General features: G+C 36.0%; 2 protein-coding genes across 6 annotated transcripts; one reads left to right on the top strand and one right to left on the bottom strand.

The window, feature by feature from the left end:
• Positions 1 to 94: 94 nt before the first annotated feature.
• Positions 95 to 3,053, top strand: LOC124408710. The gene is made up of 4 exons (XM_046885845.1): positions 95 to 227; positions 356 to 448; positions 1,061 to 1,153; positions 2,543 to 3,053. The coding sequence occupies exons 1-4, from the start codon at positions 113 to 115 to the stop codon at positions 2,803 to 2,805; spliced, it is 564 nt and encodes a 187-aa protein (XP_046741801.1). The 5' UTR covers positions 95 to 112; the 3' UTR covers positions 2,806 to 3,053.
• LOC124408709 (annexin B9-like) lies at positions 2,952 to 7,574 on the bottom strand. 5 transcript variants are annotated; one of them, XM_046885844.1, is made up of 8 exons: positions 7,399 to 7,573; positions 5,506 to 5,550; positions 4,838 to 5,219; positions 4,650 to 4,729; positions 4,295 to 4,541; positions 3,976 to 4,157; positions 3,593 to 3,689; positions 2,952 to 3,056 (listed from the first exon to the last, which is right to left on the bottom strand). In XM_046885844.1, the coding sequence occupies exons 2-7, from the start codon at positions 5,530 to 5,532 to the stop codon at positions 3,639 to 3,641; spliced, it is 969 nt and encodes a 322-aa protein (XP_046741800.1). In that variant the 5' UTR covers positions 5,533 to 5,550; positions 7,399 to 7,573; the 3' UTR covers positions 2,952 to 3,056; positions 3,593 to 3,638. The 5 variants fall into 5 exon arrangements, with proteins under 5 accessions (XP_046741800.1, XP_046741796.1, XP_046741797.1 ...); XM_046885841.1 differs by lacking the exon at positions 2,952 to 3,056 and adding an exon at positions 3,130 to 3,304 and having other exon boundaries at positions 7,399 to 7,572; XM_046885840.1 differs by lacking the exon at positions 3,593 to 3,689.
• Positions 7,575 to 12,010: the final 4,436 nt, after the last annotated feature.

Below are 12,010 nucleotides of genomic sequence, written 5' to 3'. Positions count from 1 at the left end.
TGCTTGTTGAATATCACGCGTGACGCGGATGATAAATTCTATTTTCGACATTTGCAGTTTCCAACGCGGTTTAACTTTCTCAGTAAATCATTTAGTAAGAAAATATTGTAAGATGTGTGTTCTTAAAGTATTCGGACTTTGTAAAGTATCTTGTTCCGTGTTTCTCGTTGCTGTAGCAATCGCAATTTCAGTGGTCGTTTTGCTATCACAAAGCGTTGATGGCTCAGGTAATCTGCACTGACTGACTGAACACAATGAATTATTCTTTTTAACGGTTTTTTCCAATTGTTATTGTCATTGTTTACTGTTATATCGTAATAAACATCCGTAAACATGATAATATCTCTGATTACAGGTGGCAATGGTCCGCACAGTTGCAAATGTGAACATTACGGCTGTGGATGCTGCCAACATATTAAAGTACATCGGGTTCATTTAGATGACACAGGTAGCAAAAATATCATTCCCAGACCGTCTTTAGTATTTTGCAGGATATGTTGGATAATTGTCAACTGATCTGGTCCCTTTAGTCAGATTTTTATACACATGAAGCTACCTGCATGCTTCAATGTCCCACAGGTGGATTCTACCACCCAATATACGCACACCACTCGATGCTAACATTTGATATATTTTTCCATTCGAATTTCAGTTTTTCACTATTCGAAATACTGCTTTGAGGTATTTCAGTTTTAGAAAATTTGAAATCCCCTTAAAAATTATAAATTCTACGCAGTAGTCGTATTTGCTCAGCAAAAAACGCAGTAAACAAAACCTAGTGTGTGAGTAATTGCAGCACCTACCCTGTGTTTACCAATCTTCACAGTTAACATATCATCGAACTGTATTGATAACCTTACAAAGAATCAGTTGATTCAGTTTATTATCATTTTTTTTTATCAAATATCACCTCTTTAAAATGCAACAACCATTTGCCTCTTGGCAAAGTCTCATTGTGATTAAACACAATGATCATTCTTCTGACAGTATTGTAGTTTCATGTATGATTTATCTTGTACTTAGAGTTTATATTCGTAGTTTATATTCACTTTTGTTTCAGTCTGTGCGAATGTAACTTACCTCCCTGACGATATTGGAGTTTCACTGACCATCACATTCGACTCTTACGCAGTTTTTAACACAACAGTGTCAGGTAAATTTTGTACAAATTAACTCTGTATTAACATGTTATGGGCGGTTATCTTGTTCTTTCAAAACACTAATATTATCATTAATGCCAACAGACCGTTAGCTGAATATTTTTTATAATTTTGGTTATAAATATACTTATGGAATATGTTCATGAATATGATTGGAAAATATGTTTCCAGTTAGGTATCTTTTTTTCCAGATTATAATTAATTACGACTCATTGAAGTATAGCTTAAAGGCCATAGCTGATTAAGAATGGCTGATTAGCCCCCGATTGGGATTTTACCCAAAATTAGTTTCAAGTTCTCCCATACTGAAGCACCAATTTATACCAAATACTATGTCCCGGTTACAGCTAGAATATAAATTATCATGAAAAAAATGGCTGTTCAATTTTTAATCTGATTTTTTATTCTAAGTGACAGAAAATTTCGTAAAACTTTTATATCACATTGAATGCTCAAAACTAAACACAAACTTTTTTCATTTTTCCATGTTACAGTTTTAGGGAATTTTTCTTGTAATTTTTCAAATACTAGTACCTATAGCATTCCATCATCTTAGACTTACCAAACTTTTCGCAGAAAATGTCTGACACAGAAAAATGGAGCTCAATTTTTTTGCAGCTGATTCACTTCAGAGTAACAGCGAAACAAATTAAAACTCTGAAATGACTTTATTGCCTCCGGATCAAACGAGATTACTAAACGTTTTTGTACTAAACAATGACAGAATTGTTGGTCTACAACACTGTAGTGAAAGACATAATGCTTTACTGCAATTTACCATTCCCATAATTGCATTACTTATACCTGGCTTAAAAATATAAATCATATTAGAAAGTAAAACTTGCGATTCCTTCATCAATGCTCTGATTGGTAAATACTTATATACATTTACAAAAGTTAAAAAAAAATAATAAATAAACCAACAGTGGACCTAAAACAATTGGATGTTTGACCAAGCCATGGAAGAGCATATTATGCCTGTAAATTATTGTGATTGAGAAATTCTTTGTTGCCTTGATTAAAGGAAATCTAAAGTTTATAATTTTATGCAAAATTAGCTTGGTATAGCGTCTGATTTGTTGTTTTGCTTCTGTCTGCAAAATTACAGAAACAGCTCACTACGATTTGTCATTATTTAGTTGATACATTATGGCCATAACATTTTAATGCAGATGAACTGTCTTGCCTTTAGCAAATTAATTTTCTAACTAGGCAAGGTTTTACCATAATTGCTTACTTCCTGTATTGTGATCTGAGCTTTCATGAAAATTGCATCATCCCACATTACGTAGTCTACTTTTTCAAGTAGTAATCACTTCACAAATTTCAATACAGGTTATCCAAGTCTACTGAAAAGTTATGTCGGATTATTTTATGTTTAGTTCGAAACCCTCCACCTATCTGCATTGGGCAAGATTATGTGAAAGAGTTGGAAGCTGAAATTTGTATACGATTCTATGACTTGGATGCTAATAAGCACCATCTCCATGGCTGCCTAAAGTTTGACGTTGAGCTTTATAAATTGAAACTGGCCAGTTACGACCTTGGATGCTTCAACATGGGAAGTAACAATGTGAACATGACATCAAATGCTCTGAGGACAATTTGGTCTAAAATCAAAGCGCCACAAGTCAATATGATATAAGTCATACCATCGCATATATTAATCTTCCATTTCAAGATACATGTATAAGGTAATATAAAGTTATTTGACTAAGTATTTCTATTTTTGTAACGAGTAAAAATACATTTCATATGGATTTATTAAATATAAATGCACACAATTTTCCACTTTGGAAAAGCATAGAATGTATGTCGAAAAGTTGTATTGAACTAATTTTCACTTTAGTTTAGCATTGCAATCAGAAGTTTCTTCCACCCCCCACTGCAATCGCTCTGAAAAAATTCATATAGTTAGCAACAGATTTATGGATGTTAGTTTATTTTTCGTGCAAAAAGAAAGAAAGTGTTTAAGGTGAACTTGTTTATTGTTACTTATGAAGATTACATGAAGTTTAATAATAATAGTAAAATGTAGTGGAATTTTTTCTGAACAATAATTCAATTTTTAAATAAATTTGTTTCACTTAATATTAATTGAGAAGGGCGAGTAGTAGCTTTTTTAAATCATCGCTGCAGTCACTCTGTAAATTGAATAACAGGAAATAAATCATGATTGAGCTTACAATTTTCACTGAATTACTGGCAAATAAGGTGGCTAAATACATACGCTTCACAATTTGTGTAAAGCGTTAACAATAATGAGTAAAACATAATCGAAGTGGATTGCAAGCTGCTATTGTCTATGCTGTAACCGTTCCATCGATATGTACAGAAAATATTGAGAATTCAACTTTACCGGTTTATTACAGTAAAAATTTTACACGAATTTAATTGTGTATGTGTAAGATATTATGAGAGGTGTTTCTTATTTCGTATATTGAACAACACAAAGTGCAACAAGAAATTAGTATATTCTTAGCCGAGTAGAGTAAGCAACAGTCTCTTGTAGTCTCCCGAACAGTCACCCTGAAATGTGTAGATAATAAATTGCGGTTAAAACATAATGATTTGCGCGCACATGCAGAAGCAATAATAAGATTTAATTGTTAAAACGATAAATCGGGTTAAGTTTGCAGATTGAAGCATCCAGCCTATTTAATCAGTCTTCCAACGCATTCGCTTTTGTATTCACAGTATAGACCGTATCTGAGTATTTCCCCATTCTGGGACGTGATGAACTTGTCAGAGCTGCTTTTAACTTGAATCAAGTAGATGTGTACAACATGCTATTGTCAACAATAATTTTACTCACATCAATGTCTCCAGCCAGCGATTGGCCATATATCTGTTCATACGCTTCCTTGATATCACCCAGATCAATTTCAGAGCGCAAGACAATAATACGGATCAGGGTAGTGTCGTCTGTTCCCATACCAGCCATTGCTTTGTGTAATCTTTCAGCGAAATAACCAGTCTTGTCCCGGGCGCACTTGACTAAAAATAAGCAAAACGATTTATAAAAATTCTCATACGACCTGTGAGTGTCACGTGTGAACTGCTATGAGGACTTTGTCTTTGTCAAGGAAAAAATTAAATAGCAGGAAAATGAGGAACATGACTAGGTGCATTACCAACGGCAAGGTAGCCATCCTCGATGGAGCCAGAAAATTCTTTCTTGATGGTATCTTCCAAGTCGGATCCTGATAGTCGCTCGTACTCTTGGAATATCTTACGAAGCTGAGGGTAGCTTCTGGTTATCAAGATAGAGTTAAATGTACTTTCATCGGTTCCCCATTGCCCCTCACCAGCCTCGAGGAGCCTCTCTGCATCAGCGGTTGCTGCGTCAACGTCGACGTCGGGTGACTCGTCTCTGTTAGCCTGAAACATCGATATATGGTCTGTGGTTTTTGGAATGGAATTTAAAAAACAAATCAGAATGACTGAAAAGTCGATTCAATTCTCAAGATCGATCATATTAGTACTCACTGTGCTAAGGGAGACCAGAAGTCTCTTAAAGTGGCCCGACGTATCACTCTTCAGGTCATCTTCAAGTTCGTTGCCGTACACTAGGAGCAGAAAATGGAACTGATATTTACTAGTTGTAAACGACGAAGATTGCATCGTAGTGTGATAACATTCTAATTCTCAGTGAATGTGTGCATTCGGTGACTTACGATCCTTGTAAACGGCAGAAATAGTCTTGATGCCGTAATTGCTGAGAGATGCCAGGACCTCGACAAGGGCACCTTCGTCTGTACCGATTCCAGAAATCGCGTCGTGTATTTCACGGGCGTACAACTCTGGCAGAGGAGTCATTAGGGCTACGATGGCCTTTTCGAAATGTCCCCCAAGCTCGGACTTCAATTCGGATATCAAATCTTTTCCGTACATCGTCTTGAATTTTTCGGCAATTTCTAAACGCTGGACTATCCCACGGCGACCCAGAACATCGATTATAGCCTGTTCGTCTGTTCCGAAACCTTTCATCGCGGTTCTCAATAGGGTCGCATCTGCCTCCGCGTCAAACGGATCGGCGGGGTACACGGTTGGGGTGCACTATAAAAATCGTAATTGGGCTCATAGAACTAAACTTTAATATCAATGATCGCGTGAAAATTGCACGTCGTTGGATATCAAAAAAGTGTTGAACCGTCGAAAGATGCGTTAGCGAAATGATGATAAAGGATCTTTTTAAATTGATCATTTACATGCGATCGCTGAGGTAACTTGATGGTTGGTCAGCGATATTAAAATTGAATTTAATTGCTGGTGTATTACCAAAGTTATAAGATTATTTAAAAAAATATTAATGCAATACGCTTGAAATAATCTTTATACATACCTGTACGTGGTAATATTGCGGTGCCATTGTTGTGATTTATTTGATCTGTAACAACCCGAGACATTTTCATCAGTGTTTGAAAAACGGTTAAAATATATTGGCATTGGAATGTAACACTGAAAGTATAAGTAATCGGGACCCAACACTTGTATGGTTTTTTATTTGTTTTTCGATGGTCAAAATTGTGCTTGGGTTAATTGAGTTTTGACACCATAAATTATTTATTTGCTGTTTATGAACATCTACAAAGCATCACTTCTCTTCAAAGCAGCCTCCTTTTTCCGTTTAAAGCTTTGTTGCCGTTTTTTAAATCACACGTATTTCTGAATAAAATCTTGCGAATCGATTGCAATGCAGTATATCCCCTACTGCAGTAAAGTTATACCTAATACCATCAGCGGCTGAATATTATTTTTCTAAATCATTATGGGTACTGTTGGAATTTTTAACATGCATATGTAAGACAGTTCCGCGTCGTAAGCATATTTGAACGAAGCAGATATGTGCTTAATTAGTTAATTTCATAGTCAAAACTTTTACGATCCATGTATTTATTAAAAAGCCATTATCGCGATATCGCGTAATATATACCTATACCCTACATAAATAGAGATCAGCACATTTTAAACATATATCGTACAATAGCTCTGTCATACCGGTAATCCAATGAAAAGAAGCAGGTGAAATTTGCTGGCACAAAAGGTCTGTTAACGAAACCCAATAATCAAAAATAAACTACCCAGCCTGTTTTTCTATGATTATATATGATTGAATATGAAACCTTTGAAATGGAATACTTGTACATTAATCCGTGTTCATTTTCTCATGAAACAGAACGCTTCCTTTTCTATTTGCAGTTCTCTCGAAACTACGACGTTCAAATAGGTATACCCCGTATTGTAACTCGCAATGACAATTGAATTTTTTTTTCAACTAAGAATTAAAACTCAAGACAAATAAATCAAGTAGAGAGAAGTTGAATCTGATCAAGCGTATCGGACGCCAAATGACATTTGCAATCCCTCAATTGTTCACCTGAGAGCCTTCCAAGGTCTCTGGCTAAAAGCTTGCCCCTCACTTGAATATAATGGTTCCACTAGACACAAAGGTACAAGCTATAAATACCATACACTCTTATACTTATAAATATGTATAGAAAATTGATCCCCGTGTAGTTTACCGTCAAATTCGAGGAAAGCCATTAGCATTAATGCCGGTAGAGCAATTCTTACAAACGCGCATTAAAAATAGTTGGCGTAATTGAGTGTTATCCGTGAGATACAGACAGCTAAATGTGTAGCCTGCATCGCATATTACCGCAGTGAATGTACATACAGCTTTGATACAGTGACTAATCCATCAAATGATGAACTTCAGTACTATCAGGTATGTGGCTATGTGTATTTACCCGGCGTAACGTCATTTTCGAGTTTATTTTTAACTCAACGCGGTGTAAATGTTATCAGCTGCGTTTTTTCTCGCGATACATAATTAAACAATTACTCAATCGCTGGTACGCAGAAAGTTTTATGTTTTTACAATCAGGTCTGGGACATAGCAACCGGCATTTGAAAGATCTTGTCGATCGCGATCTTCGCAGGTTGCAGATTCGCTCTAAACAGTGTTACACTCGACTATAAAAGTTATACTTGTAATGCGCACGACTGTACATTATACACAATAAATTCGCCAAGGTACTGAAAATTAACGAGCAATAATGTTGTATGTACATAAGTATAGTAGTCACTGCGAGATCTACGCGGCGGAATATTGTTATAGCACTTATTGTTAGAAGTACATTCAAAATAAATGTCTTCCACCTTGCTGCATGCGCATATACGGAGGGCACAGACATTAACTATAAGTATCGAAACAAAAAGTAACCACACTTACCAAGAAACTGTCGAAAATCTTATAAACACTGATGAATTCGCCTTCGCTTTGATCCCGATCAAGACCGCTCGAATGACAGGCACGAAATGCTTGGGAGTGGCTTTGCCGGCTTTCCTGGCTAGGCTTGGCTATGAGGAGAACGAGTTACGTGGATGGTGGCAGGCGGCGTCGGCGTCGGAGACGACATTGACGGCGGACGCTGGGGAAGCGAGAAAAATTACGATCCAAGACGTCATCGCCTCTGGATCCAAGGCGATCTATTCTTCCGTCACCCTGTGCAGGTACGAGTGCACTGATTTCCAATGTTTGACTCATTTCATTAGGCTACAGGTAGCTTTGAATTTTACCCGTACGAGTGTGTGTAAATGCATCATACTTATATAGGTTTTGAAAGAATTTACTACGGTTCTGATCAGAGTTCGCTTCGTTAATCGCGTATTAATAGCTTTGGGTAATGAGTATCTATTTTACTTCCGCATTCGTGTTTGCATCGTGACGTTTCGACCGACGTATCACGGATGTAATTATAGCGATGATTGTATGATTCATCTCATACTGCATAATCGTTTCCTGCGAATTTCGGTTATCTTATCGCCTGTCCTTTTGAAACAAAATACATGGCATATCTAGGTATGCAGGTACACTTAAGCACCAAATTTTTATGTCTTTTCGAAGACCCTGTATGAAAATTGTTTTTTCTTTTCTGAAGATAATAAAATTCTGTAAAACTGACAATTTTACCACCCAAAAACTATATGAACTCTCTGATACGAATATGATCGTTCATGTGTAACACTATTCGAGTGTGATAATGAAGCTGCAAAATAATTGTACTTTGCAAAAAAGTACTATTCTCATACCGCCACATAGCGCTGAATAATAATTGACGACTCACAATCGTTTCAATAGGAATAAAATAGGCGGTTCTATACAATTGACTCATTGTATTATGTATACTTATATACATTTACTATTGTTCTATCGTATTGTAGGCCTCAATTTGCGCAATAATATAGCGTAGGTACAGCTGCAAATGGGAGTTGGTTTATTATATTACAGAAGCTTGACTTCATAATTCTAATCAGAATCGATACTAGCTTGACTTCATTATTATAATCAGAATCGATACTACGGATGTGGTATCATATATTTCAACTCACACACACTACACGCCTCATTACAGATAGTGGTTCCGGGTGATGTGCAAGTTCCTAAGACTTATATAATTTTCAAAAAACATAAACTTATATGTAGAAGGATTTGTATCACTGCATGATTATGTTCATTTTCACAAAAGATCCTTTGAAAATCGTGTTCTTCTTATAGAGCCTATACAAAGATTTTTGCTGTACCATTTCTTCCTCATTTGCCTATCAGTTTTCATTTAGAGTCCGCTTTTCATGTAGATATGAGGCGGAGGTGTTACTAGAGCGAGTTGTATGATATCAAAATGTCGTAGCAGCTAATATTTAATGAATAATTTCTTATTCATAAATATACAATTGTATCGATCATACACACATATCTATGCATGTATAACAAAGTTGATCAATGCCTGGGTATTGATTTTCCTTTATTTTACAAACGACGATTAAAACGGTACTGGGGTCAACTGAGACATATACGCATACCGTTACACCTTGTACACTTCGTCCAGCTCAACTTTGACCTTCGCGAACCTGAGGATGCCTTTAAAGGTGTTCAAATATCGACGTTCGAACGGAATCGGTCAAGAACTCCTTCGTCCTACGCTGATGAGTACAGTTTTCAATTTCGTTATACATTCTACATACTTCAAGTAATTATATCAACTCCTTGTTATAGATTTACGAATTGTTTGACAAAAAAAAACTCTTTAACCACGATCTCCCTGTGAATTACAACTATTTATAGTATAATTACAAGTCACAACCTTGTAACATAACTTGTAAGTTGTAACATAGATGAGTAGAGACTAACAATACAGTCGAAACCTTGGCCTCCGTTACCTTCCTTTTTGGTACTTCTGCGAACACTCACAATTCGTCGGTAAATGGACTATACTTTGGTACTCTGCTTACTAAAAACGTAGTAAAGGAAGAGAAGATGAATTAGGTACTCGATGTACGTTGAATGGGTCTTACTTGCGCTAGCGAGGTCGTACAGTCTTACCGTTATAAGACTTTACGATTCGTCTTGCAATTCGCAAGAACAACGAGTGATTCATCGTTGAATCATTCGGTTTCTACACGTTACGCATCATGAACACAATATAAGGTTTCTTAATTTTTTATACCTGTGACTGTCGCTAAGAAGTCTTTTGGAATATAATAAATAAGTAGCATATGAGATCTTAATCGAACATTTTAGAAATTTCATTACGCCTTTGACGGCAATAGTGGTTTTCCCATTCAGTTGACCTTTGGCAACACTGCAGGTTGTAACGTGCTAATCTAAGATAAACCTCATTAAATAGAATATAAATACCCAATAAATGAATACTCAATAAATAGAATATAAGTGACCCATCATGTGTGCTGACCAACACAAGCATGATCAGCTTATACGTGTAGTTTCCTGCACGTTATGTAAGCGATCAAATATTACAAAAAAAATGTTGTCACAATATTGTACACAGTTCACAGTTAATCCCTTTTTCAAAGCGATTTTCCGTTCAACTTTCGAAATTTCTGTAAGGGTAAATTATAAAAATCATAAACCTGATCGGAAATGTATTGAAATATCGAGTTGTAAGCTGGAAAGCATAAAAGGCTTTTGCATCACGATTAACTCTGCAGTACCAACAAGGTTTGGGTCAATCTCGTACACCTAGAGAAATGGATTTCGACTTATACAAGGCCATTTATGCCATCTGCTACTATCTACTTGACCTACGTAGTAATAAACATACAGGTGTCCTTGAATCGGTCGGGATTCACCTCCTCAAGTATACTTGTATATCCCAGCCCAACTGTAACTCGGAATTTTTTTAACAAGCGAAGGATATTTCCTATATATAGATACTAGAACGTAATATGTACATACGCGTATTGTATATTTATCATGCATGTTGGGATACCAGGTGCATGTGAAGTTTTCTAATTGTAACGAATCTACACTACCTATACAACGATACAGTATCTCAGTCTGATATTGTATGGAAATGGCACTGAAAACATTTGGCCTCGAGCTTCTTCTCGAGAACATTAAATTGTCATAAATTAGAATTGGTAGTAAGAGTGGTCTTCGAACGACGCGAACGCATATGACGGTATACAGTGTCCAGATACTGACTTCTGCGAATTCATCAGTATTTTTTTTTGCTCTACATTGTTAATTTTCAATTTTAGAATTATGAGCAATAATATGGAAATTCAAATTTCGTTATACTGATACAGTGTAAACAGAAATAAAATTTCCTAGTGCCCAAAAGCAATAAGCTGATGAATAAACTGCGATGAAAAATGGTTCCTTCTTAACGCATTTTATACAAAGGCATGACAATCATTGTTGTGGGAATTATGATCTTCCGGTATATCATTAATATCGTTTAACGACGCTCAATCGTACTCTGTGCAGATCTTATCGTGTGAGCATGGTTTTGGTTCAAAATACATGCTGGGGATTCAAGATTTCAAGTTATAACTTGTAGAAGCGTTGTTTTCTTCCTACGTATGTACGCGTAAATGTTACCTTGCTTATACTCTTGCATTGTCAGCAAGAATTCAGATTTTAATAGTGTAATTTTAGATAACAACAAGAACACGTCTTTATATTCTATAAACCCATATTGAATATACTATTTATAATAATTTATTTTATGAATATCAATCCCGAATCGACAGAATAATCACCTATCATTAGCCATGTTTAGTATTCTTAAAATGTCATACAAATTCATGAGTAATAACATAATAATATTTGATCTCGCCAATATAATTACAATCGAGATGTCAACAAATTACTATCTGCTGCAGGTGTGAGAGTTATGGCAATGGTTACATGAACGATAACCAAAAACTAAAATCCTAATTGAAATCTGTTATTTATATACAGCAAAATGAAACCAAGATACGACGAGCTGGCCTACATGAAGCCGAAAAATTCCAGCGCGAATCGTATACCATAGCAAAAAAATATCCCAATTTATCAAGCTGAGACGCACCCCTCAGTAGTAAAGCATTAGGTGGCGTCATCCTGGCGCCGAAGGTTTCGGCTAGCCCAGATTGTATTGACGTCGGTGACCAAATGTATGTCACGTAAACACGAGGAAGGGCTCTCCCTTTCCTTGGTTGCTTCCTTTATTCCACTACGTGGAAGGACGGATCTGTTGGAAGTAGATTAATCGATCGGGAATGAAGAAGCAAAAATGGTCGCCTTGGCATAGATCGGCGTATTTTCAGAATCCCAGAAAAGAATTTCCGTGTCACGAAATTATATAAGAGAAACTTCACACTTATCGTGAAGTTTTTGGTATAGAAAATGTTATTCCGTTAGAATATAAAATTATTCTACAATTTTCTCATCTACGAATAAATTTGTGAATCAAAGTTTTTTTTATTGTTATATAAAATGTTGAAAAAGAAGTAGCAAGCTGACGTGCTTTTTCCTCTTTAACCAAGTTCGAATGAAT

The sequence above is a fragment of the Diprion similis genome, chromosome 8 (genome assembly GCF_021155765.1).
Source record: "Diprion similis isolate iyDipSimi1 chromosome 8, iyDipSimi1.1, whole genome shotgun sequence".
Classification (NCBI taxonomy): domain Eukaryota; kingdom Metazoa; phylum Arthropoda; class Insecta; order Hymenoptera; family Diprionidae; genus Diprion; species Diprion similis.
The sequence above is the reverse complement of the archived record's forward strand: the minus strand, read 5'-3'. Positions and strand labels throughout refer to the sequence as shown.

Coding starts and splice junctions, on each gene's coding strand:
- LOC124408710 (XM_046885845.1), top strand. CDS start 113: ATGTGTGTTCTTAAAGTATTCGGACTTTGTAAAGTATCTTGTTCCGTG. Junction 228..355: donor ACAAAGCGTTGATGGCTCAG/GTAATCTGCACT, acceptor CTCTGATTACAG/GTGGCAATGGTCCGCACAGT. Junction 1,154..2,542: donor TTTTAACACAACAGTGTCAG/GTAAATTTTGTA, acceptor TTTTATGTTTAG/TTCGAAACCCTCCACCTATC.
- LOC124408709 (XM_046885843.1), bottom strand. CDS start 5,532: ATGGCACCGCAATATTACCACGTACAG. Junction 5,220..5,505: donor CGCAATATTACCACGTACAG/GTATGTATAAAG, acceptor CGATTTTTATAG/TGCACCCCAACCGTGTACCC. Junction 4,730..4,837: donor TTCTGCCGTTTACAAGGATC/GTAAGTCACCGA, acceptor TTCTGCTCCTAG/TGTACGGCAACGAACTTGAA.